The 27,283-nt window shown below is 42.6% G+C and overlaps 1 protein-coding gene across 1 annotated transcript in view; it reads right to left on the reverse strand.

Moving 5' to 3' along the window:
• Positions 1–13,946: 13,946 nt before the first annotated feature.
• DUSP22 (dual specificity phosphatase 22) overlaps positions 13,947–27,283 on the reverse strand; it is a 63,045-nt gene continuing 49,708 nt past the window's right edge. Inside the window, exons 5-7 of the mRNA XM_045841761.1 lie at positions 19,554–19,628; positions 16,792–16,963; positions 13,947–16,307 (exon numbers count right to left, since the gene is read on the reverse strand). Of these exons, the coding sequence (XP_045697717.1) occupies positions 16,125–16,307; positions 16,792–16,963; positions 19,554–19,628 (430 nt within the window). The 3' untranslated portion in view covers positions 13,947–16,124. The remainder of the gene's footprint in view (positions 16,308–16,791; positions 16,964–19,553; positions 19,629–27,283) is intronic.

Below are 27,283 nucleotides of genomic sequence, written 5' to 3' on the forward strand. Positions count from 1 at the left end.
CCAGTGATTTCTTCTAACTACAGGAAGTAGTCTCCTAAAATCAGAGATCAAATTCCCCATGTTCTGTCAACCAAATGACCGTTAGAGCAAGCCCACAATATTTTTTGCTGGCCAGACAGCTGCACGTCTGTTAGCACCTGATACAACTCCCTGGGCTGTTTAATTGCTTGTAGCATGTGTCTCTCTATGGAAAATAACATGCATGCATGGCCACTCATGTTCAACACAGCCAGGAAGGAGACAGGCTGAGCAGCAGGGCACTGTTGTGTAAGACACTCTATGCTTTGTGTTAGTATATAAAATACTTCACTTTCATCATGAAGCGTACCTAGTGTGACAAGTCAGATATGTGACGGGTAAAAGGTCTTAAACCACTCATAATTCCCCATTGTCCACTCAAACCTCCACCATAGTAAAACAAACAAAAAACACAAAACTTTCCTTTGGTGTGTACTAAATAACATCTGTTGTGCCTATTCAAAGAAATTCTGGGGACTCTCTTAGTGAGCACATAGCTTCTTGGAAAATGTTCAGCTGCTGGTAATAAAAATATTTACTATATTTATTCTTAGAGGCCTAGTAATTTTCAGGAGTTTGTGGACTGTTGGACATGTTAGTAAGTGGGGTGAAGGAGCCTTCCTGGGGTAAGTTAGAAACACTAATATGGCCAAATACACAGCTCAAAGTGAGGCAGCACTCAAAATTTCTAGAATCTTTAGCTCTGATGAAGCTAAGAAAAGGGAGAAGTTGGTTAGAAATTGGGGTTTTGGGGCAAGTTATTTCAAGACCTCAATCTGGCAAAGTTTTGGGCAAAGGGATATGTCAATAATAAATTTATCCTCCCTGCCTCCACACACACACACATTTTATCTGGAAACAGGGGACATGGAACAGATGATTTTAATAATTAAATTTCCCCCTAAGGCTACACATTAAAAAGGATTCTTTCTTAAATGGCTCTAGCAGTTGATATGTTATATGACAAGAAATTCTGAGAAATTCTGCCCTTGTTTTAAGGCCCAGTAAACTGAGGACTGAAGAAATCACACTGGACCTCAGCATGAAGGCAGCGCATAAGGTGATGCACCCAACAATGCTACCAACATTTCAGGAAAATAACTGAAATAATAAGAAATTCTGATGGGCCCCAACCTGCAAAATGGGGGCTGAGAGCAAGAAGGGAGCTGATCTACCTGATTAAATAAACCCCATCAGAGTCCTTGAAAATGTCATACAGAATATTGCTTTTCGCCTCAACTCTGATGATGGGCACTGGAAGATCATCAGCACAACATTTGTTCCACGCATGTTCTGCAAAATGCACACATCATAATTGTACCATGACATTTTGCTGAGCAGGGTTCAGGAAACAAACATATTTTAAAAGTAAGCATCTCCTAATATATGGAAATAAGTAAAAAGGTGCCATCACTGGAAAAAATCCAAAGGTTTTTCTCTTTTATTTTTTTTAAAGATTTTATTTATTTATTTTTACAGAGGGAAGGGAGGGAGAAAGAGAGGGAGAGAGAAACATCAATGTGCGGTTGCTGGGGGCCATGGCCTGCAACCCAGGCATGAGCCTTGACTGGGAATTGAACCTGCGACACTTTGGTTCACAGCCTGCACTCAATCCACTGAGCTACGCCAGCCAGGGCCTTTTTTTTTAAACCTTAAACATTGCCTACTTATTTTTGGCAAAATAAATAAATAAATATAAGTTTAGTAAGAAGTAACTTTGAGAAGTTTTCACACATTGACAGTTCCTGAGCTACATGAGCAAGTTGAGAAGCATATGGCTGACACAAAATAAATCCTTGTACCTAAGTGGTGCATGTTAGACTATTTTCCAAAATACCAAGGTGTCTTTTATTTCTAAAGAACATCATGGTTTCATGCTTTCTAATCATTGAGTTTTAAACTTATAGAAGCCAAAGTGGAGGACAGCACTGATTCAACATCTTGACAAGGTTCATTCTAGCTATGAAAGTCACAAATATTTTCATCTTAACCCTTTAAAATATTTACACATTGTCTCTTTGGAATGGTTGTCATAACTAGTCTTCAATTGCCCCCATTGCTTCTTGTCCTACTCCTCAAATTTTTCTTTTGAAAAAGTTAATTCTTTTCCATAGACTTGAGGGTTTTTTGTTGTTGCTGTTGTTGTTGTTATAGTTTTTTTAAGTTTCAGGACAAAATAATTCTTACCTCTGGGCAGGAGATTCACTCTGTGGTGTTAAAAGTATATTAATTTATACCTGATAATTTTGTATAGGACTGAACAGCTGTCATTGATCCAGAACTGTGTTTCTTAGACTCCATAACTCAGCATTGAACCTGTCCAACTACAGATCCCCAGGAGCACATGGCCACTGCTACTGTTTACAAACCCGTTTCTGTACAATCTACCCTTACCCCCATCAAATCCCCTCCTCCCTGTTTGCTAAGTTCTTGGTCCATCTACCTTTTTCCCTCTCCTGTGCAGTTTCTGCCTTCCCTCTTGTTTCTTTCTGCACCTTTGTTTTGGTCATTCTAGCTTGGTTTCTCTTAGTTCTTCTAGCATTGTCCCACCAAGACAAGACCCCATCTCCATCTGCTGCCCCTCCAAATCTAGCTGCCACTCACTGGCCTGTCCAGACTTCTTCAGTGGATCCCAGACAAAACCAATTCAAGTCTATGTGTCACAGAGATGATTTCTGATTCAATTCTTCAAGGAAAGCAATTTTCCTAAACAAATATATCAGGTGAAGACATTGCTTGCATGGCATAGTTAATAGTGGCCTCTTCTATTTATCTCAACTTTATTAATTCATAAATTAATCCACTAAGAACAAACTACACCAAGATGAAGTTGCTCGACCTCTGTTTCTAAATTATTTTGGCAGATTGCTCACATGAAGAGCTCATTTTTCATTGGTTCCAGCACACTGCAGGGCAAAGAGTGCTGGGGTAAGAGTCAGACCTGAGTTCTAGATTTGGTTCTACAGCTGCATCGGGGTGCTCATGATTCCATAGGTTTGTTGGGAAAATGAATAAGTATGTGAAAGTGCTCTGTTAGTGGAGAACACTTGATAAAACATTATAGAATTGACCGAGTAAAAGTGATTTTCTTAATTCCATTGTAAACTTCTTTTATTTGGTGGGAGAACAAATTTTCATAATCTCGGAAAGAACCTGATGGACAGAAAATCTAGAAAGTCTGGCCTTTCTCCCAAGAAAACTGAAGAAAAGATGTGAAATAAAGCAGATGTATATACTGGATACTGTTTTGCAGGGCCGTGCACCAAAGGCACTTCAGATCTGAAATAGGAGTATGCATAGGAGACTTACTTATCAACATGTAGGCTTAGGACCCACTGCATAGGTTATTCAGTATTAGCTCAGTCTTTTCTAGAGAGTGATTTCAGCATCAGAAGTTGTATACCTCTGAAAGAGAAGTTGCTTTGAGCAACGTTTTAACTGGTACGGTGAACTTTGTGCAGAGCTAGTTTCACAGCAAACAATCAGCATCAAACTCTTCTGAGAAATGAGCATAAATTGTGAGAAAGGCAGTGAATGAAGAAATCCAGGAAATACAATGAAGCTATCAGATAGTAAGTGCATGGATTTGAGTGAAAGGTGACAAGAATAAGATCAATGATATTATAACAAATATATAATAGTTAAAAAATCCAAGCCACAGAAGGTAGATAAAGCCAGAAAAGTGTAGCTGGGCTCTGGTTGGGGCTGCAGAAGCACTTTAAAGAAGACTCTGGAGAAGGTCTTTCCTCTGCGCTTGAATGCAGCTGACCCTCTGGAGTGGATGGACATGTGGGCTCAGCGGGCCAGGGGGCTGGCCCATTGCTGAGTGCATATGTGGAGTCACCAACAATTTTAATTGATTGACTTAAACACAGAAAAAGGAAATGAACATATCAGCACAAGTTTGATTTTTTTAAAGCAAAGACAGCAAAAAAAAAACAATAAGATTAGGATCCATGTGGGATGGTAATGATAAAAGAAAGTTTAAGAGGTTGATTCAATTCCCAAAATTTGACTCTTATTTATTGTTTAAGAAAGGCTCAGAAACAAATAATGTCAGCACACAGGGAAGATTCTGAGCTCCTACCCATTTCACAATGTGCTCAGATTTCTACAATCCCCAGTGTGCTAAGTGTATGGAGGCAAGGAAGATCCTGAACATATTTGTAAAAATTGGGTAGGAAAGACTCAGTAAGCAGATGAGCTTTTGATGGGCTCGGCCGATCTCACTGACAAAGTGAAGAGATGGAGAACATGTGACTCTCAGAACACACACTTGCAAGGAAATGGGAGAGAAGTTCTGAGAGTGGAAAGTACAGACTTTGTGCCTTAGGATTCTGGGTTATAAGCTGGAGGGTAAGGATGGGAGCCAGGGGCCTTCAAAGGTCCTTGTCCCCTGCTTGCTGGCCCGAAAGGTACAGTGACAGCCTGAACAAAGCAAGGCCACTGGGAGGCTCTGACAATAGATGAGGCAAAGAGGAGCAAGAAAAACCACAGGACTGATGACTTGAAAGGAGCTCCTGGCAGAATAGGATGCAAGCACCAACTGTGCTCCAGGCCCTGCCCTCAAGAGGCCAAGGTCCACTGGCAGAGGCTTGCAGTCTTATGTTAGAGACATGCACCTGGACTTTCAACACAGAGGAAGCACATATTTTATGACTGGAAAGTAACAAAAATTCATAAATTTTAAATTAGGTCCCATCACCAAACAGAAGTATATTGTGATTTTTTGCAATAGAGGAAGTAGTCTTAATAAATTGTGTATACACAGAATCACTATAATTCTGATTCTGGAAGGCACTAAGGGAGCTGGCAATTTTAAACACACTTTAAACTGGGAATTCTTTGACAAAGAGAAAGGGGGTAGCTTCAGCCTCCACTGACATCTTGTAAAGTGTAGATTTTCTTATACTGAGTTTCTTAATAAAAAAGATATCAGAGGAAAACACAGCAAAGGAAAAATAAAGCAACTTTCTCATCTGGGTTCTCAAAAATAAACAGTTATCTCCAATTATCTTTGAAGAAAGAACCAGAAAAAATGAAACATGTGAAAAAGATATCTTCAAAGATAATTGGAGATGACTGTTTATTTTCATTATCTTTTTACTTCTGACTCTAGTGGAAAAATGAGTGGGCCAAGTCTCAGGAGATGTGATGAAACCAAATTAGAATGAGGGACAGGACACCCATCAACACTGGCCACATGAAATCAGATGGGATTCCAGGGCCTCAACATTTTCTAAGAAAAGGGTGTTGATACAGAAAGAAAGTGAAGCACATAAAAGTTTCTTTTGTTTTTCATGTGGGACCTTATAAACACAGGGGTGTACTTACTGTATCTGAAAGCCAGGTCACCTATATGACAATCAGTAATAGTAATGGAGTGAAACAAGGAATAACAATGGCTGGGGTGGGTGTGGTGGTGGGGGAAATGGAGACAATTATCCTTGAACAACAATATAAAAAAGAGAGAAAAAAATGCATGCCATAAAAATGTTCTTTTATGGAATTTTCTATGTATCATGTGGATAAGAACAAAAATAAAACAATAAAAGGAAGGAAAAGCTTACTAGTATTTTGATTACAATAATGAGTATTTTGAGAAAATGAGGAAAAACATATACCTGCATGTTGGTCTATCATATTAATGAATAATTACCATTTGTTTCTGAGCCTGAACTTTTGCAAATTTGTGATTTTGTCAAAACTGAACTTCTCTTAATGTCAGATTTGTCAATCTTTCTTCATTCATCATTGAAATAGATAACTTTTACTTTATTGGAATTTTGAAAAATTTCTTTCATGTTAAGCAACAGATACACAAAGACTTAGGAAAAGTGTGAAACAAAAGGATGAAATTAGGAGAGATTTATAAAAATCCCATTTTACATCACATTCCACAAATTGCAAGTCTATATTTCTTTGGGACCAGTCCCAGTGGCTTTCAAGTATTTCTTCTGTCAAAACATTTTAAAGACAAGAAAACATGTCAGGGGCCATCTAGAATGCCAGATTGAAATACCTGACTATGTTATTTCAAATTTACTCTGCAAGTGTCAAAATGTAACATTACAGGAATTGGAGATGAAACTGCCTGCCTCCATGGAGCTCAGATTCCAAATCATTCTGAATTTACTGGGGAAAAAAAGGGCTAGCTGATTCCCTATGTGCCATCCTGACTGTCAACTGGGAGTTCTTCACATTCAGTACAGAATACATTGTTAATTAAAGGAGATGTAACAGGAACATTTGAAGTTTATCATTAAAACTCTATGTAGACACAGTCATTGTTTAGACTTAGAACTTAACGAATTTAAGAATCAACAAACAAATTTTTACAGAGAGGTATATTTTATCACTGGCTCTTTAGGATTGCTGGCTATTGGTGCTAATAAAAAATAGACCAACTGTTAGTTATTAAAATTTGTTCTTATAAAGGTTCTACATTTCCTGTACTGGGAGTGGAGGGTTCTGCTTCAATCTCAGTGGCTGTTGAGAAGGGACATATAGAACTCCCTAATTCCTGGTGCTGTTTCATGTTTCCCCAAGGGGAGGGGGAGGGCAAGGGAGGGGATCAAGTTGCAGAGATACCCAGTTACCAAACCACACTGAAAGGCACACAGTGAAGTCCTGGAGTTTGGGTGAGGTGTTTTGGGAAGTCCTACCGTATAAGACTGTGGAGAAGCATCTCTTCAAGATCTCAAGTCAGCACCAGGTATTCAAGAGAGCAGCCACCTGCCCTACCCTGTGGAACCTGGTGAGGGCCCCTGACTGAGTGCTGGCCTTAGAGACACAGAGCATCCATCCCAAGCCACACCTCTGGGCTCCTCAGGCTGACAGGAGGTGTTACTGCTTTGTGGCTTGTTGGCCCTCTGCCCCATCAGCCTCCCCCCACTCCCATTGTAGGTGCTACCTGCCAATAACCCTTTGTACCCCTAACTCTGCTAACTTCTGCTTTCAGAGAATGCAAACCAGCACTGCTTGTCACTAATTCAAGTTAGCAACTATCTAGCTATGGTAGTCACCTCACTTGGTAGATTTGCTCTTAGAGAGGTCCCACATGACATCCAGTCAGGCTGTGACGCCTGCTCCTCCCACCTCCAAACTGCTCTTCCTTCCAGCCCTCAGTGCATCCTGCGTGGGCCCAAATCAAATCTAAGGTCCTCCATGGCTGCCCACGGTTTACAGGTTAAGGACATCCCTCAGTCCTTATAATCCAGCACCTTCTACTTTTCAACTTCTAGCTTCTCACAGTCACCTGCCTTCATGCAGGTCCAAGGGCAGCTTCCAAGTCCACTGCATTCACTCCCATCTATACTTTTACTTGCATGCCACCCTCTATCCAGAATGTCCTTGACCCTTCCCCTAGAATATTCAGGAATGAGTGCCTTCTCTCCCCAACTCAATTAAAAAGTCTTTGAGGATAGGGCTGCCCTGCCCAATTTTCCCTTTCTCTTCCCTTTTTCTTCTTCCCTTTCTCTTTAGCAAGCCGCTCACTGGGAAGTGTCTCATGAGTGGCTTTCATGGTCATCCATGGGCACTGGGGCATGACTGAGGCACTGGACACTATCCTTGCCTGCTTGTCATGACTGAGAGTCTTGTCATAAGGGCACAGTGCTTAGCAGATGCTCAGATGCCACAGGACCCTGATGGCCTTCCCCTGGAGGGTGTCATTTCTCCAAACAGGCCACGAGTAAGCACAGATCAGTGGGGGTGCACTGGCAGACAGGAATGCTTCTAGAGTGCTTTCTAAACATGAAAGCAGTGACTCAAATGCCAAGCTTCAGATAGCACACTTCTGGGCAACACATTAAGACTCAGGGTCCCAACTCAGACCCATTTTCAGTATCAGCTTGTTGACACTCAGATACTTGGAAGCTGGTGGCACTTCCTCCATCCTTTCACTGAGTCTGCCACACCCATGGCTGAGGGCCGGGGCTGCCTGTTGTAAGCAATTCCCCTGTTGTCCCCCGTGGGCCACATCCTGCAGGCTCTTCTGCTTGTTTTTCCATCTGGTTAGGGGAGACAGGACAGGAGTATATGGGATGGGTCACTTGTAGCTTGCTCCCTCTTGGCCTCTCCAACATTTCTTAAAGATTCACCCTTACATATTCCAGCTTTTACTGGGTTCTAGAAATGCCATCTCCCAACCCTGTACCTTAGCCCCAAAGGTTGGAAGGAGGTACTACTGGTCTCTGGTTGCTTCAATGTCCACTGTTGCTTCCCTTGCCTCTGTCCTTGATGAATGTCTGTATTTGAATTATTTGAGTTCAATGACAGAAAATCCCTGAGCTTTTTGCAAAAACCTCACCAGACATCAGAGTTCCTCAGTCTGAATAGCGATCGCCACATCAAGGGCAGGACACTATCTGCTTAGGGTCTTAGGCACTGATCCCCCCACTCTACACACACAGGACACTCCAGATTCCTGCAAAGGGCCTCCTGGGGCCTAAGACATCCTAGGACTCTGTCTGCTTCTCCATGCTAAATTGGAAATGCCCAGTTGGAGGTATGTATGGTAGCCATAGTGTACACACATGGGCAGGCTCTGGTGGAAAAAAGAAAGAACTGACTTTCATTTGTGCCACTACCTCTCTTCCACCTTAGTCTCCACATGAGGTCTCTCACGTAATGCAAACCCATTTTTAGAAAATAACTTTGACACGAATGTCCACGATTGTTAGCATTTCATTAGTTTAGCCTTCCCAGTGGTACTGGCATTTCAAAAGGAGTGTTAACTTACAGGCACACCTGATTCTCACTGCTTGGATTCCAACCCTCATTTAGCCACTTTCTAGCCCTGAGACTGATGCTCAAGTTCTCTATAATATGAAAAATGGGGGTAATATTAAAACTTATCATACAAGATTGTCACAAGGTCATGATTTTAAGAAAGTCTCAATGCCAGTTCCTGTGTGTGACAGGAGCACTCGTGTGAGTGCTCAATGACGGTTGACCCTCACGAGGTTGTTTCATTATCTACATGAAAGGTCTTTGGGATTAGAAGGGGCCTTTCTAGACACATAAACTGCCACCCAGGAAGACTGTCAGGGAGACTGTCTCTGGCCACATCACTGGGCCACTAATCAGGGTGCCATCCAGCACTGCTTGTCCCTTCTAGGGAGTTTCTTTCATGCCAGTCTGGAGAAGTTCCCCACATGTGTGGGTTGCCTCCTCTGGTACTTCCCCAAGGTATTCCAGAGAACCGGAATCAAACTGAACCTTAGCCAGGCCTGCCTGGTCAGGTTCAAGACCTCAGCCTCTCATTTGCAAAGCATTGAGTCTTTTCCCTCAACCTGCTCCATCAGGACCCGCACCTTTATACTCCTAGGAGGTGGAGGGTGACAGGAAGTGGCTCAGACAAAGCAGAGAATGGGTCTTTCTGCTTTGAGCCAGTGAGTATCAGGCATGAAGTGGGTTTCAGGCAACCCCTGCTGCTTGGAGCTGGGAGGCACCTCATTTTTGGAGAGTCCTGAAAGCTGCTGCAGAGAGTCAAGCAATGCTCTCCTCTCATACCTTCTTGCCTTTCCCTCTGTCACCACATCTGTGTGGCTTAACACAAACCAAGCAGAATTGGAACATCTGAGCTCTGGCACATGACAAGCCTCTCTAGGGACTCCCATTCTGAGGAAGCTCTGTAGCACTTGGGCCTCTCACCGTGGTAGACACACCCTTTGCAAAGCAGAAGGTGACATTTCTCTAGTGTATATGTAGGGGCCTTTTGTTTTTTTATTTTCCAAAAAGGCTCCCCATCAGTGCCTTGGGGAAACCCAGAGCTGACCAACAAAAGGCAAACCTGCTTACCAGAAAGTACAGTTCCTGTTTGTGCTAGTCTGGCCACTTCTGGGGGTGGGTGCATGAGGCCAGAGGGAAGGCAATCAGCAACAAGTGAACATTTAGGGAAAAGACTGGCAAACACCATGTTGATGGCGAACACCACGTTGATGCCAATGTTCCATTCATACATGTCACTTGTTACTAATGTGTGTTCTGGAGAACTGAGCAGCTAAGTGGGAAGACCACAGTAAGCTGACATGGTCTCCTTGGGTCAAGTTGGGCAAATGGGCAAATGATGAGATCAGCACTGTTTCCAAAAGCTATCTCAAACTACATCATTCCTAGAAGAAACCGTTAATCGTAAAAAATTAATCCCTTCCCCCATTCTCACCTAGTTTTCTTAAAAAGGGCTTTGCCCAAAGGATCCCATCCAGAATGTCTTTTCTATTAAACCTACTAAAGTCAAATCCATGTTCAATTAGAATATTGAGAGGCCGAGTACTTTCAGTCACCTGTTAAAATAGCTCTTTTGACAACGACTCTAATTAACTGAACTAGAAGCTTCAGGAACTACTAACTCTTTATGATCAACAGTTTGCATAGAGATCTACAGCCAAAATAAACCAAAACTTGCAGATGTTCAAATATGTACTGGTAACTCTTAGCCCCTGATGGAAAGAGACACAGACATAGCATTTGCAACCTTTAGTCAGATGCTTAGTAAGGTGGTTAAGCCTAAACTGCAAAATAGAATACTAATTCTGATACTAACTGCAATGATTATGTCCAGTTATTATAGTCACAGGTCTCAAAATCTCTACTGTGAGTAGGAAAATCAGAGCCAAGTGTCAAGACCTCTCTACATGATGAAAAACAGCCAGTGTGTTACACAATTCCAAGCTTTGACAGTCCTGATGAATCTCAGGCCTGGGAGAGAAGAGATGGACATGCTCAAGCCTTTAGCAACAAGTCAAAGGCAGTTTTTCTTTTTTTCAGTTTCTGCCTTTCTCTGGGCAATAAAAAAGAAAGGGAAGAGGAACTTCCCTCTGAAGCCTTGGTGATTTCTTGTTAAGTGCATATATAAATATAAGCATGTTGAAAGCACGTTCTTAATAAAATTATTAATAACTCAGAGTCAGGATGGGAGGAGTCATCTAGTGTGGGATCACAGGGCTTTGAGTGTGTGTTCCCTATTTTTATGATTAGAAGCTGGTTTGCAGAGCAGCCTTCAGGACCAATGCTGGTTGTGTAGCACGAGCTCTGACGTTTCCCTGGGAGCCCAGGTACCTGAGCTCAATATGCCCCTTGATGCTGTATGCATGATTCCCTTCAAGGTTAAGAATTTCTAAAACTAAAATTTACAAACAATAAAACACAGCTGTGTGTATGCACACAAACACACAAGCACACCGACCACTCAAATTTATAGGTTATCTCTATGTGTGAGTCACATGAAATAGCTCCAGAGGCTGAAAGTGGGGTTCCCTGTTGAGACAGAATCTAAAAAGCACCAGAACCCAAGAAATTAAAGAGGCCACGACTGGGAAGTCATCCTCATGGAAAAGCAAAAATGCTGTCGAGGACATGTGAGGTCACTCGAGGTTAATTAAGGTACTCTGAAAAACGAGACTTAAGTAAAAAAATCACCCTGGGTAGAGAGAGGACATAAACAGGGTGGTCTGCCTAGCACCCAGGAAGGGCAGTGTCAGGGAGCAAGCAGGAGCCCTGCTCAGCCTAGGGAGAGACTAGAGGATGGAAGAGGTGCTGTGGCAACAGCACTGTGATCAGGGGACAAGTCAGGTCAGGACACACCCCTGTCCCAGGCTCTCAGCCCCATGTCCATACTCACAGGACAATGCTGCATAACTGATTTGGCCTCCCAAATATCTTTATTTTATGCTTCAAAAGATATTTTACTCCTTTTAGATTTATTCAGATATAACTGACATAAAACATGTATGTTTAAGGTGTACAATGTATTGATTTCTAAAAATCTTGATAATGACAGATGGCCTGCCTATGGGATAAAATTAGTCTTCTTAAAGCTAATGTCCTATCTTTCACCACAAATTAAGAAATTGGACATTTGACTTCTACACTAATTGTCACAAGTCTGGTTCCTGGGAGTCTGCTTTGGGTGCATGGACAATTTGAACTCAAAGCTGGGTCACACCCAGGGATGAGCCCTCTTAGAAGTCTAGCAGTCCCTGTGAATCTAACTTTGACATCACAGAGCCTTCACACCATGATCACAGTGCAGAAAGATGCATGAACCAGGTTAGGAAGTGGGTCATTGGAAGCAAGGTTACAGAGAGTGGCAAGGCTGCCAAACCTCTTCCACCTTCAGTCTGGCCCCAAGCCCTTTCCTTCTCTCTCCCCAGCCTCCCTCAGGTAGTCCATTTGCATCCTTGATTCCTCTTCATCTCCACACCAAGATCCTGTTCAGGGTGCCATCTTCTACCAGCTGGATGGCTGTAAAAGCTGCCTCTTGACTGGCCCCCACTGTGAACACCCCATTCTGCACCCACACATCAATCACAGCACCTGCTTGCCTGGTACATTCAGCAACCACCTGCCCCTCATACCCTCACACTGCTTACAAGGCTCCAAATTTGGGAATGAGCCCTGCAGGAGCTTGGTTAACTCCACAGGCTGGTGTGAGAAGTAAACCAGTTCCTGTACAGCAAGTAGTGAGCAAATGATAAAAGGTTGTGATAACAACAGCCTGGTTAACCAGGCCTTTGTTCATGTCTGTGGCAGTTTTGTCAGCACCACTTGCCATGGCTGCCCACGTGCTATAGGTTCAGTCATTCTTTGCTTTCTTGTGTCACCAGGCTTCTGCTTGGACTCCCCTTCCTCCCACTGTGCCCAGTGAATTCCAGCACACAGGCTTCAGGTCTCACATTAGGTATCACTTTGTCTGGGATGGTTTCCTGAATACCACCTCCCTCACCCCAGAACTGGAATGGTGTTCCTCTATTCCCTTTCCCACATAGCACCAGGAGTGCCTATCTAGTCCTAAGGACCTGCTCTGTAATGGCCAATCTTCCTAACTGCCAACCTACCAAGTCTTAGAATCAAGCTTACAATTGGTATGCTCGCTGCAGGAGCCCCACAGGGCCTGGTGTGATGAACATGCAGTGAATGCAGTGAGGTAAGTGCAGGTGTCCCAGTTAAGTCTCCTCCACTGTAGCCAGGATTCTGAGTTTCAGGCTAGAAAGGATCTGTGTGCAGAGATAACTCACAGAAAGAAATAGTCTAAGAAAACTTCCCCAGGCCATGACCACATCATCTGAGAAGCCAAGGCCCCAGGGCAGCAGGACTCAACTGTTCCACCTCTAACATCTAAGCATGGTCAATACTATATTTAACAGAAACATCTTGGGCCTCTCGGTTTGGGACATGGGAGTACTCACAGGTACCTCTTATACCTAGGCAGGCCTGTTGGGTCAGAATAAACATCTTAATGTCCCAAACTGATCAGTGCCATATTGTCTCACACCCACCAGGGGCTGCTGCCAGAGTACCCCAACACAGCTCCCAGCTCTCCCTCAGCTCCTTGCCAGGATCTTCCAGGCATTAGAAACAGACATTTAGAACATATGGCAAGCCTGCCACCTACAGTCAAAGGACCCATGTATACCTGCCTTCAGTTCAAGCAAAACCTATCCTTGAAGTAAAAAGTTAAATTCTTCCCCCCTAACCTCCCCCACCCCTTAGATTTACACAAGGAAAATTTAGAAAGTCCACTTGAATTACTCTTTGACCCAGTCTGTGTTTTTTCTAATGAAAAGCTGAATGTGGAATCAGAATACCTGCATTCAACAACACACAGTAAACGCTCACAGAGTGCCCAGGCTGCTTCCCTGTGGAAAACACAGTCATTCCAGGGGTGCAGACATTTAGTTCCCATGCTGTACAGAAACACACAACTCCAATATCTGCATTTCTTTCTGCTCAAAGTGAGGATCAACTCTTTTCTCATGGAGACATTAATTCACTTTCTTAGTGTCTGCTGCACTAGCTCCTGGGGGAAAACAGCATTACTGCTACAGCAGCAGGCTCCAACCCAAACCTGCTTCGTGACCCTCATAGGTAGAAATGCAGGTGACGTCCAAGCCTCAGCTAAGCAAGAATGCACTGCAAAGGGATAAATGTGGCTAAGTTGCCTTTTATTAACAAAAATGTGTAGTTGTTCGTAAATGCCATCACAGAAAACACAAACCATGGACAAAACACACCGAGAGATATCCTCAGCTGGGAAATAGAAGAACACGAACAGGTTTACACAGCACAACCACCATCATGAGAAGTAGTCAGATCACTAATGATAACGGAAACACGGCAGCAGGTGCTGAGACTGCTCTTTACAGGCATCAAAGTCAAGGTTAAAGAAATAGCTGCAGCAGTGAAATTAAGGTAAAATATATTCTTTTGCTAAAGAGTATCCTTAGTTCTCAACATATAATACTATCGCATATGTATTCAGTTAAAATAAAAAAAAAGTTTACAAATCACTTCTGGATACTTAAAAATAAACTCTAGGTTGCTTTTCTTTTTGGCAGCACCAGACTAAACTCTGTGGCTTTGCAATATTTCAGAAACTTCAGGTGCATTACAGTCTTCTGAGAAAGGCCCAGTACTTCAGAATTCCAGGTGTGGCTGTGGAGAAAGAACATTACTGGCAACAAATATTAAAACTTTTCAAGATCTGCAGGAATATATTTAGATGTTCTTAAGTGTACACACACTTACACATTCAAGCTGATATCCTAAATACTTTTCCAATTAACATATTTACATTTCTTTTTGGTTTAAGAGGAAAAAAACTACAGGCAAATTGTTCCATCTACATATGAATAATTCGGTGGCCATGTTTCCCTTTCAAGAAGAGTGTGTGGAGTCAGGTGACTTCATTCTCCTGGTCCCCAACAGCTCCTCTGTGACACATGCTCTAAAATGCATGGGATAACTGCTCTTCTTATTCGGAGGCTCTTTTTCTGGTGGGGTCAGAGAAATAGACTACATCATCTTTTTAGGGAGAGGCGAGGATATTTTTTCATTCTGTGGCTCTGCCTGCTTAAAGCATCTCTGCGGGTATTAAGGCCTGCAGCACACAGCTGCTCAGGGAGCACCAGGAGGCCTGCTGCCCCAAGCTGCAAACTGCAGCTGCTCTTCAGCCTGCTGGCCTTGGCCTGAATGTGGAAATTTACCCACTACAAAGCATTATTGGAGGCCAAATCAGAAACTTTAAATAGCTCAACAACACTGATGCTTTCCCCTTTGGCTTCAAAAGTAATCATGACTGAACATTTTCAACTGTGAGGCCGAGTTGATTGGAATAATGAAAAACATCTTTTCAAAAAACATTTAATGAGGTAGCTAAGATCAAATATATCCACAGCATACACGAAGGTGCCTAATAAGTGCTCAGGCATTTTATAATGTATTTTTCAATGCAAACTGCTACAATGCCTAATAAATGCTCGTTCTTTCCAATACCTAACAGTGCATGCAAATCTTCTGAAGGGCCCCTTGCAGAGTGAGAATAATAGCAAGAGGTTGGGAGTGAAGCTGTACAGGAGGGGAGAGGAAGGGCACTCTGGGCACACCGCTTTGGCTGAACTGCTACTGCTCCCTGTGGAACTAAAATGCAATTGGTGCCAACAGAGAACAAACACCAAGTAGAACTTGGGGACCTAATGGAGTAAAAAGGGGGCCTTGACTTCAGGCAGCAAGAAGCCAAGACCCAGGGCACTTTCATTAAGGTTTAGGCAATGCTCAGAGTACCGGCTGCCCTCACCTTGAGGTCCCTGGAACCCTCCTTGGGAGGGAGTCTGGCCCCCTGCTGCCCTGCCAGATGGCTCCTGGTTCTGTGGAGGCTGCTGCTCTCAGCAGCTTGGCCTGCAGTTCTCACTGTGTGTTCACAGGCATGGCTGCTTCTGGCTGAGCAGCATTTCAGATGTCAACTTTAAAGCCTTCTGTTTGGAGTCTTGGACCAAGGGAAAGGTAGCAATATCAATCCTGGCAGGGTGGATTTTGTGACTGTTCAGCACTGTTCACACTCACACACGGACACATTCACACATATGTGCACATGCACACAGATATGTGAAAGTGTGGGGAAGCAGGGCAGCCCCCAGACAGTGCATCAAGTTTTGGAGTGACAGGAGTGGGCAGAGTAGAGGCGCCTGAGGCAAGGCTCGGCGAAGTCCTGGGATGGAGTCTGGATCCACCATCTTCGCCACCCTCCCTTCCTGTCCTCCAAGGCAAGGTGGCCACCAGCACACCAGGGCACCTGGTGGCAAGGCAGGCACCAGGTCGCAGCATTAGGTTTCCGTAGTATAGTTGCTGTAGGCCAGAGGAGGCAGGGCCTGCAAGCTGGTCCCCCTCCACATGCCAGGTTGGGCCTCCATGCGCCCTTGCTCTTTATATTTACCCAGAATGTTTCTGGCTTCTTCTGTGTCCTTCAAGGGGTTCTCTCCATATTCTTCCTTCAGCCACTGCCGGTACTAAAGGTGTTGAAAAGAAAACCAAAATTTCACACACTCACCTGCATCTATGTAGACTTTTACGTATTATTAAGTGGTACAGGTTTTGCCACATATAAGCTGGGAAATAAATGGGCATTGGGCAACCAAAGCTCTGTGGTTGGCCAGACAGTAGCAAGAGGGAGAGATCACTGCTTCTCCAAGGTTTTGGCTTGAGAGATGAAAGCAAGCCAAACCAAGAAAACAGCACTTGCCCCACAGGAAGAGAAATGCAGCTAACATGGGGCCTAGGAAGATGGTAAAGGGTAATGTCCTGTGGCTGCAGCTTGTGCACAGGGACCAGTGAGGGCTTCAATGTGTGATGTAGCTGAGGTGTCCTTGGACCAGATATCCTTTGGGGGCCTCTCTAACTTCAACCTCCATGCTTCTGGGAGTGTACAGAAAGACTGAGGCATCTTCCTGGGGTCTGCTGCCTACATCACCAAAGTCCCCTAAGAATGGTTACCTGATGGACTTCATGCTTCTCAAACTCCTGCAGCTGCCTCTGGAAGCCCAGGTTGGGGTTAGCACAGGACCTCCCGGCACGCACAGTGTGTAGGGCATCTTCCCAGCCAAAGTCAGTGACGGTCATGATGTATGCAGTCACCAGAGTCACACTCCTGGAGACACCGGCCAGGCTGTAGGTCCAAGAGAATGCCACATGGGCAAGGAAGATTTAGGATCCACAAGTCTAGCTTCTGATCCACTTGGAACAAGGTATTCTGTGGACCCCATTTTATAAAGTCTTCCTGCTTTGGATTATGAGTGGACAGCAAGCCAGTATGTTACTTGGATATCACTCAGAAACATACAAATGTCTGTTTCTATTACACTAGAATCTCAAGCATTCTACAGCCATGGGTAATGTCCTATGGCTGCAGCTGGTGCACAGGGACCAGTGAGGGCTTCAATGTGTGATGTAGCTGAGGTGTCCTTGGACCAGATATTCTCTGGGGGCCTCTCCAACTTCAACCTCCATGCATTAACCTCAACCAACTTCAACCTCTAGTGCATTAGCTTCATTTTTTATAGATTTTCTGCTGGCTACAGCTCTGGACACTTCAGTGTTATGATTAGCATCCCTCTTCAGATAGTTCCCATTTTCCCAGACAGATAAAATAACTAAAGCACATCAAAGGATCTTGAGGGGTCTGGCATCCACACAAGAAATCCATTTATAACCTACAGTAGTTTAGAAGGCTTTCCATGTTTTTAAAAAATCTGGCTTTCTTAGATTTGTAAGGGCTAAATCTATAACTTAAAAATCCCATTAAATACAGAAGCCCTACTAAATAGTTTGTGGTCTTCCTAACACAATTAAGCAGAGCACCCCAGAGGACACAATGTACATGTGCTCTGAAACTAAGAGTCAATGTGCACACTCTGCAGAAAATATGGTCAAGTATCTCTAGCAGGCTGAGTAAGGGGACCAATTTAAAATCATATGTAAATTAAGGTAGTCACAGAAAGGTTGAGCTGCATCAGACTTAAGAGTGTTTTAGCAAAGGTTTGAGATGGGGAAGTTTAGCAAATTTCTCATTTTGAGAAAAGCCTGTCTTCAGATTTTCACAACTGTATGAAATACAATTTCCTAGAATACCAGACTTACACATAGTTAAAGAATAAATAATAATAATAATAATAATAATATACTAATATTATACTAATAATACTAATAACCACTTTCAAGTAGTGGCTCTTTCCCAAGGCTTCTGTCAGCAAAAATGACAGCTTTTAAAAAATACCATCTCTTGAGTTGAGGAGGCTATCATTCCCCAGGATCCCTAGAAAGCCTGGTACAGGAGTTCGAAACTCCTCTTAAAGGGCTCCAACTATAAACCCCCCAAATGCTTTAAAGCAAATATAAACAATGTTACAAAATCTACCATTTGTATTTATAACATGGCCTACTCATTTTTTTTTTTAAAGAATTTTTTTTTTTAAGATTTTATTTATTTTTAGAGAGGGAAGGGAGGGAGATAGAGATAGAGAGAGAGAAACATCAATGTGCGGTTGCTGGGGGTTATGGCCTGCAACCCAGGAATGTACCCTAGCTGGGAATCGAACCTGGGACACTTTGGTTCCCAGCCCGCGCTCAATCCACTGAGCTACGCCAGCCAGGGCTTGGCCTACTCTTTTTAAAAGTAAAATAAATAACCACACTATTTCAAGAACTTTATAAAACTGCAAAACACCCATTTGAAAGCAATCAAACTACCTAGTATCCCCACTGCCCCGACTCCTGAGTGACTCCTGTGGACATCACTCGATGGATCTCCACCCTCTACCCCTGTTCTGGCAGGACTGCCACCAACCCGAGCAGCAACATTCTCAGGAGTCACCACTGTGTATTTCCAATAGCAACTTCTCTGGGGGAAACTCAAGAGATTACTAATTAATACCAAGCCTCACTCAAGAAAGAGAGCAGACATGTTCAGCCTGCCCTTTGACAGCAGAGCTCTGGTTCTGGAACGCTGGCAGCTGGTTCCCTACACAAACCAGATATGTTATTAGATTGAATATGAGGTAATATAAATGAGGACTGACACTCACCGAGAGCTTATTATGTGCCAGGTTCAGTGCTAACAGCTTTGTGTGTGCTGTCTTTGTGTTATGCGTGTTAGAATTGCTTTTTGCACAGTGTGTATATGCACCTATGTGTATGTATACATCTGCAGGTGGACAGCTGTATATAAACTGTTTAATTCTAAGAGTCTTTTCAGATCCTTTCAAAGCAAAGTAGTAAGCCAAACACACATAAAAAACCCCAGTCTATAAATGGAGATAGTCATTTTGGTGTTACAGCAACACAATGCTAAATATCCATATGTACAATCCAAACTCTTCAGAAAGAAACTGTCTTGAAAGACCACTGAAGTTTCAGGAATGAGCTTACAAATATGTACCCTTTGTAGGAGGCTATTCTGATGAAATATTAGAGGTAGGCTAAAAAGGGAGTTTCTGTTGTCCAGTAACCTTGACAGTCCCTACAGAAATCCTAACTGTGAAAAGAAAAATCCTAAGTTAGAATGAAATTTTGAGTTCTCTTTCAACAAAAGCAAACAACATCCATCAAGCAGGTGGGGTCAGATGGGATTTATGTTTCAGACTTACAGGGCAGAGAAAACTATTAGGAGATGAAATAATTAATCACACAGAAAGACACTTGACGAGAATCCAAGCTGAGTAGAGCATGCTAAACTGTGACTAGGCAGGAGGCATACATACCAGTGCACAAGACAGCCTTCTCCCCTCAGCCTGCACTCATGAATGAATTTAATACTTTCTTTGAAATGTCTTGTCCTAAGGGGAGAAAAAAAAGAGAGAAGTGACATCTGTCTACTCAACACATGATGAAAAGAAAAATCCGCCTGAGGTTTGTTAGAAAGGTCTCAGTGCCCCACAGCTTCCCACAGGTCACACTGTCTGGGTCCGGAGCTGCCTCAGTGTTAGAATCCATCACATACAACGCTCAGGTCTGAGGAGGGCTGCTGGCTTCTGGGCTTGTCAGAATTTCTCTGCAAGAACTCCTAAAACACACAGTTGTCACTGACTGGTGGTTGTGGTTGGGTGATTTCTGCCTAGTTGCACCCTGGCCACCCCACAGCCATTCTCGTGAGGGAGGTGCCAGGTCCTAAAAGCTAGTTTACTTCTGACAATCTGAAAAACCTAATAGTACTCTTCTACATTGGCCTCCCTTGAGTTTGGTAGGTCCTATCTGCATGCAATAGAAGAGCTGTGTGGAAATGCCAATTTCAGCTCTAATACTACATAGCAGCTTAGTGGCTGTGTGGCTTTCCACACAAAAGTCACATGGCTTCCTTTAACCTCAGCAGTAAAGTGGGAATAATGTTTTATGTGTCAATATGCTTTTATAGACCCTCAAATTCTCCACAATGATAAAACAAGGATCCTCACTTCTTTTGCCCCTTAGCTTTGCTACTACCATTCCTCCTGCTATTCATTCATTCACTTGTGTGCACCAGCTCCATTCCGGGTTTGGACTGTTGGTGGGTTAAGCACATTTACTCTGAGGGGACCTACAGAGTTAAATGCTTTTCAATGTCCTCTCCCTTGAATGGCTTATAAAGCAAACAAAACATCTGAAGTTGTCCATGGACTAAATTCATGTTCCCATAAGCTCTGACTGAGTACTGACTATTTAACAGGGATGAGGATGATATAGTTTCCAACCACATAAACTAGGTCTACTGTCTCATGAAGGATGACAGGACAAATGAACTTAATAAGAATGGGAAATTATTAAGGTGTGGCATAATAAACTCAGCCAGGTCTGACTGCAGAGGAAAGTTACTAAACTAAATGTAGATGCCCAGATGAAAAAGGACGTAAGACAATAGAGGAACTATAAAAGTGTTTGTAGGCAAGCACACTCTATAATCAAACACAAAGCACAATGTTGCCATGGGTGGAAAGTCCTCAGGTCCTATCCAAGGACTCAAGTAGCTCATCTGAGATTTCTAACTAGCAGAGCATTGCAAGATATGTTTTTGTTAAACTGCCCAGGGACAAATGCTCCCAGATATAAATTTATAAAGTGACTCAGGGCACTGCAACTCTACTCCCAAAGACTGGCTTGCTATAGAACAGGCAAGAAAAGGTTCCTATTGTAATCCTGACATCTGAAGTGTTAGTACCTAAAGGGTCCTCAGAGCCGGGATGTGGAGCAGTGAAGTTGTGTGGAAGAGGTGGGAGCTGGGGGTCATGAGACCAGCAGGAGCCCAGACCAAAAGCAAGGTGCAGCAGCAGGAGTGAGGGCACAGGCTTCAGTTTCCCATCTCTCAAACAAAACCAGCAATCAGGAGTTGGCAGTGAACTCTTCTGACTTTGAAGTATTAGAGCTGTGGCAGAGCATCTTCAGTCACATTGATTTTATTTGGGGCAGCAAAGTGCCTAGTTTCTCAGAATATCTCATCTTCCTTCCAGTTCTAGCCACAGAAAAGTAAAGGAAAGCTTGTGGTGGGGAATTCTGGGAATGTTTTCCCTTCCGTATAAAAGGAAAATTATATGTCTCTGCCCCAGGCTTCCTGGCAGGGCACTGGAAGTGAGCACCATGCTTAGAGCTCCATAAGACACCTGTAACCACAGGTGACAGGCCCTAGAGGTGGAAGGGTAGCAGGATGGAAAGGGGGACATCAAGAATCTGCTGCCCAGGCCTTGGAGCCCCACATTCAGGCTTCTTGGTCAAGAAAGTTAAGTAGATAAATGTCTTTACACACTTAAAACACTTTAACTTAAAACACTCTCATTCAGTTATTCTGTTACTTACACCCAAATACAACCATCCTAAATATCAGCAACTACCCCAACAGTTTTGAAAACATTGAGCCAAGTCTTCTGGCTTAGGAGGGTTCTCAGAACACTGCAAAGGCCGCCAGTGACGTAAGCGTTGTTGTGGCAGTCACCAAGATCTTGCAAAGATGACAGATGAACCGTTTTATTGAAACTTCGGAATGAAAACCTCTTCTTAAATCTTGTTTTTACACCTGCACGTTCCAATCCACATGCACAAAGGAACCCAGGTCTTAAATATTGTGGGGTGTACCTGGGTTCAAGAGTCAGCCTTGTCACATCTCAGAATAAGAGAGTAGGGAGGATGTAGGTGTGGACAGTAGGGTGACATCCAAACACCAGAGCTCAGAGGAAGTGTGTGAAGGATCTGAGGAGCCAAGGACGTGCCCCTCCTCTGCCCCTACCAGCCCTTTATTCTTTCAGCTCTGTCTGTATCAAGTATTAAGTGTAGGGCAAACTCATGGATGGCTCCTGTGCATCAGTGCAGAGCCCCAGGGCACCTGTGAAAGGACCACTCACAGCCCTGGCCCAGGAGCACAGTGATGCCAATTAAGTGCCTGCTCTCAGCCCTGCTATGAAACTTGCTCATGACCACATTAGGCACAGGCCATGCCAGGCAGACATTCCTAGAAATGCCTTTTCCAAGAAGAGCCAGGAGGCAGGAGTGCTCATGCCTGCTTTGGTATGCTGTAGGGAGGGGGTGGTTTATTTCCAGGGAAGCTAATGACATAAGCCTAAGCCCTGGTCATTAAACTCCCTCCTCCACAGTGGGAAATACCCACGACTCTGGTCCTGACATTGCTCAACCCTCCAGTGTGAAGCAGAAGCACAATGTGAAGTACCATCCCACCACAAGCTGATTCAATAAACACAGGTTCCCTATTCTTGCTCTTCACTTTGTACCTTTACTTCCACACAGACATGGGAGTTCTTCTGCCCTAGGAAAGCCAGCTGTGCTAACTCAGAAGGAAAGGACAGCTTACAGATGTTGCAAACTCACCCAATATGACTGCTGCTGCTGACAGCCTCGAGGGAACACCCTGGGCCAGGAAGATGGGCACTTTAGCTGAGAAATGGCCTCATGGGGTTTAGAAAACTGCTGGTAGCTGCCACTGTCCTCGATCCTTCTTCTTCTTCCTCAGTTTGTGCTGCGCCTCCCTGTGAACCAGCACATCCCCAACTCTTCCTTCTCTCTGCCCACAGGCCAAGAACTAGAACCAGCCAAGTTTTGCTGGCCCGCAGAGAGCTCATAGAAAGTATGACAGATGGACCTAGCAAAGCCACACCATATAGTGTTCATTTGTTGAAGCTGAACAATTTCTTTGTAGCCTAAGACTACAATGCTTGGTTGCTATGATCCCCACTGTGGGAAATGAGGCAGCCCTGCCCTGTTGAGGACTTTGCTTGTGTGAACAAAAGCCCAGAGATCCTGCCAAGCACCTTGAATGGCAGCTGGGCTTACTCTCAGCCAGGTAAATTGAGAGCAAATCCACAGGATCCAGAAAGCCTCTCCTTCCCCTCAACAGAGTATGAATGTGTGAATGCACATATATGTGCATGTGTGTATGAAAACAAAAAAAAATAGGAAAGGCAAGCACCCTTAGATTTTCTTTTCCTCAGAAAGGATTGCTTAAAAAAAATGTAGCAAATGGGTGAAGTGTTCAATCTGGCCCAGGCCCTAGCAGGTGAGCTCAGATCAGACAGCTACTTCCTTCTGGGGCAAAATCAGCTCAGGACCCCCAGGTCCTGCCGGGTCCCCTCCAGCTGGAACACTGTCCAGGAAGCTCTCACCCTAACCAGAAGCAAGCAGGAAGGAACATTACGGACCCACACAGACACTGGTAGGACTTTTCTATCAATGTACTGAATTAAACACATAAGATGAACCCACACTTATATCAGTGATTCTCCAACTTTTGTATTTCCTGTCAACATTTTTGAAAAATGAGAAATGTATGTAGCACATTTTTCTTTCTTTTAAAATTATTTTTATTGTAAGTTTCAGTTGTACATGACATCTGTATGTACTACAAAGTGATCACCCCTAAAAAGTCTAGTTACCATCCATGACAATATAATTGACCCCCCTTCCCTCCTCTCACCCATCTCCCACCCCATTTCCATCTGGTAACCACCAATCTGCTCTCTGTACCTATGAGTTTGTTGGCGATTTGTTTGTTTGTTCATTTTGTTTGTTTTTAGATTCCACATGTAAGTGAAATTATATGGTATTTGTCTTCCTCCTTCTAACTTATATCACTTAGCATAATATACTTTAGGTCCATCCATGTTGTCCCAAGTGGCAAGGTGTCATTTTTTTATTGGTGAGTAATATCCCACTGGATATAAATGCCACATCTTCTTTACCCACTCGTCTATTGATAGACACTTGGGTTGCTCCCGTATCTTGGCTACTGCAAATAATATTGCAGTAAATATAGGGGTGCATATATCTTTTTGAATTAGTATTTCTATATTCTTTGGATGAATAGCCAGAAGTGGAATTGCTGGGTCATAAGGTAGCTCCATTCTTAATCTTTTGAGGAACCTCTACACTGTTTTCCATAGTGGTTGTATCAATTTTACAATCTTACTAATAGTATACAAGGGTTCCCTTTCCTCCACATCCTCCCCAGCACTTGTTATTTATTGTCTTTTTGATCACAGCCATTCTAACAGGTGTAAGGTGATGTCCCATTGTGGTTTTGATTTATATTTCCCAAACAATTAGTGATGTTGAACATTTTTTCATGTACCTGTTAGCTATTTGTATGTCTTCTTTGGAAAGATGTATATTCAGATCCTCTGCCCATTTTTCAATCAAGTTGTCTGTACCTTACTTTTCATTCTGGTAGGTAAGGTTATTTTAAAAACAAACTAAAAATAAAAAACTTTCTGTACCATCTGGTACAAAATCATTTCATGAAGAACAGTTCAAAACTAAAGAATCTAGGAAGACATGGTCTAAGACTAAAACATAGTTCAAGTTAAATAAGGTAAGTCTTATGAAAAACACAATACACATTTTCCACATATTTCTCATTTCTATAGACTACAAAGTCCTTAGGAGTTGTGTGTGTATGTTCTCAGGTGCATATTCACACATGTGTGCATCTGTCTGGAAGGGCTGCCAAGGGCCACCTAACTTTGATCTTGCATAATTGTTTTCTAAATAATAAAAATAAAGAAAAATGTCAGTGAGTATAAATGATATTAGCTAAACTAAAAAAATACAAAAAGACAAAAAGGTAGAATAAGGCAAGATAATTTTACTGATATTTAAATCTTTGTATTGTTAATGCCTCTTCTCCTCACAAAAACCTCAAGAAATTTAGAGATCTGTTTGATTCTCAAACCACTGAATATCACAGAGACTTTATTGTAATGATGTAATGTTACTGACTCCACAGCACAGACCAGACTCCCCTGAACTTGGCAGAAGGAGAAGATAAACAAACAATAATTATTCCCTCAATGATGTCTAAACACAAAATACTAACTTAATAAACATTAATATAAGAAAGAACTCATGGACATGGACAACAGTGTGGTTGGTGATTATAGGGTAAAGGGCATTAGGTAAAGGTGGAAGAGGGTATAAAGGGGATAAATGGTAATAAAAAATAAAATAAAAAATAGACAACTAAAAATAATAATAAAAGGTAAAAAAGTGTCAAAAAAGAACAAATAAAATAAGCTAGTATACATTTCACAATTCACCATCAAAGTGCATTAATACTCCTTACTTGATTGAATACACAGATAATATAATCTTATTTTTGGAGATGCTTAGTGTTCATAAAAACACTTTTAGTTATCTCACCTAATACTGTAACAATTGTATGAGATAGATATTTTACAGTGAGATAAGTACAATGAAAATAACTTGCCTAAGAAAGCACAGAGAGAAAACAAAGACAAATGTTTACAAAGACTTAATTCACCAACCCACCCCACAATGGCCACTTGGAGAACATGCAGTGTGTGCATTTGATATAAACTCTAGGATGTCTCTAACTGACAAACTATGCAAAACAGGCAGTCCAGGTCTGGGGGGTAATTACAATCATGAGAACTTGAACTTTCATATTTCCTCACTTTGCAAGGCAAGGTAGTTGGGGGAACTGAGCTGAAATTTTAATGTGTTAATGTTATCTCAAACCAGTTTTCTGCATATTAAGTTCCTGCAAGATCAGATGGGGAGTTTGGGAGTGTTAAGGTCAGTACAGAAAATTGACCTTTCTGGGCAGTTAGTTTGCAACAACTGAATGCCACGTGAAAGCAGTTAGTCTCAAAAGGTCACTAACCTCTCACTAAACATACTTAGCAAGAATTCTTGTTGTTATAGAAATTTGTGGGCAAAGAGTTAGGGTATAAAATCTTAAATTATAACCAAAGTTGGAAACAATTTTAAAAATCTGTAAGTTTAAAATAGTAAGCAATACAATTTTCTAGAATTTATTCTGTCATTAAATATAGGCACTCACATCAGACTAAAGAACTACTAGTGCTAACTGGCTACCCAGAATACATTTTCCAAGTAATAGACATAATTCCTCTCTTTTGTTAACAACAGCACTAAGAACATTTGTCTCCAGAGCACCCACACTGATTGATAGAGAAATGAAGTTTCATTTCAGCTTTCATATGTTCCTAATATTTACAGGCTACATGAAATGAGGCAGGTCATAAACAGAGTCAAGTGTTCTGCCTGACAACATTAAATTAATCATCTGATTATATTTTGAAAGCATGCTCACCACTAGAAAGCATGTTATGAAATGCTTGTAACATGTAAAGAGAAACTCAAGGTACTTCATAGGTTGTCTCAACATATGAAGCACACTCAAAGTTCAAACTTAACTCCAGAATCTCCATATAACTTCGGTAGAGCAAGAAATACTTATAGAATCATGGACATTTACATGCCCAAAGCCTTACTATGCATAAGTTTTGCTATTAGTAATGATTTAAAAATAAAAGTTTCCCCAAAGAATCACACAAGTGCCTGTGAGCATAACTCCCACAGCAGAGAGCCAGTGTTCCTGCCTTTCGGGAGCTGTGGTCTGACTTCCCTTTCCAGCTGAAATAGAGGTTGCAGTCTCATAAGACTTCACTTCAAAGAGCAGCAGTAGTGCATTCTCCGCACAGTTCTGCCATCAGCCCCAAGCATGGATGCTGTAGTAACTTCCTGTTGGAAACTGGATCCCACACTGCACTTTCATCCAGACACAAGGAAAGGGTTAAAAAGGCAAGCCACACATTTTAACAACATCTCTGTACATATTTGAGACAGATGAGAACTAACTCAAATCTCATGGGTTAGCCCTCTGGCACTAAAGTGTCTGGGGTTGGGCTGATTTTGCCAGATCTAAAATGACCCCTGAGACACTGGAGCTTAGAGAAGTGGCTGTTGCACCCTCTGGCACCTGGTCTTCCACATAGGCATACCTTCTTTCAACTACCTTTTCTGCAACTCTCAAGATACACTAATACATTAATTTTCAAAAGTGCTCACAGTTCATACAAAACACTTTCACATACATGATCTCATCTCCAAAAATCCTGAAGGCAGGCCTTTTTCAAATGAAAGAATTAAGGTTTAGATGGGTTAACATGACTTACCCAAGACAGATGAAACTGGG

The sequence above is a fragment of the Phyllostomus hastatus genome, unplaced genomic scaffold, assembly GCF_019186645.2.
Source record: "Phyllostomus hastatus isolate PE091 unplaced genomic scaffold, TTU_PhHast_1.1 phas_contig_37, whole genome shotgun sequence".
In the NCBI taxonomy this organism is placed as follows: Eukaryota; Metazoa; Chordata; class Mammalia; order Chiroptera; family Phyllostomidae; genus Phyllostomus; species Phyllostomus hastatus.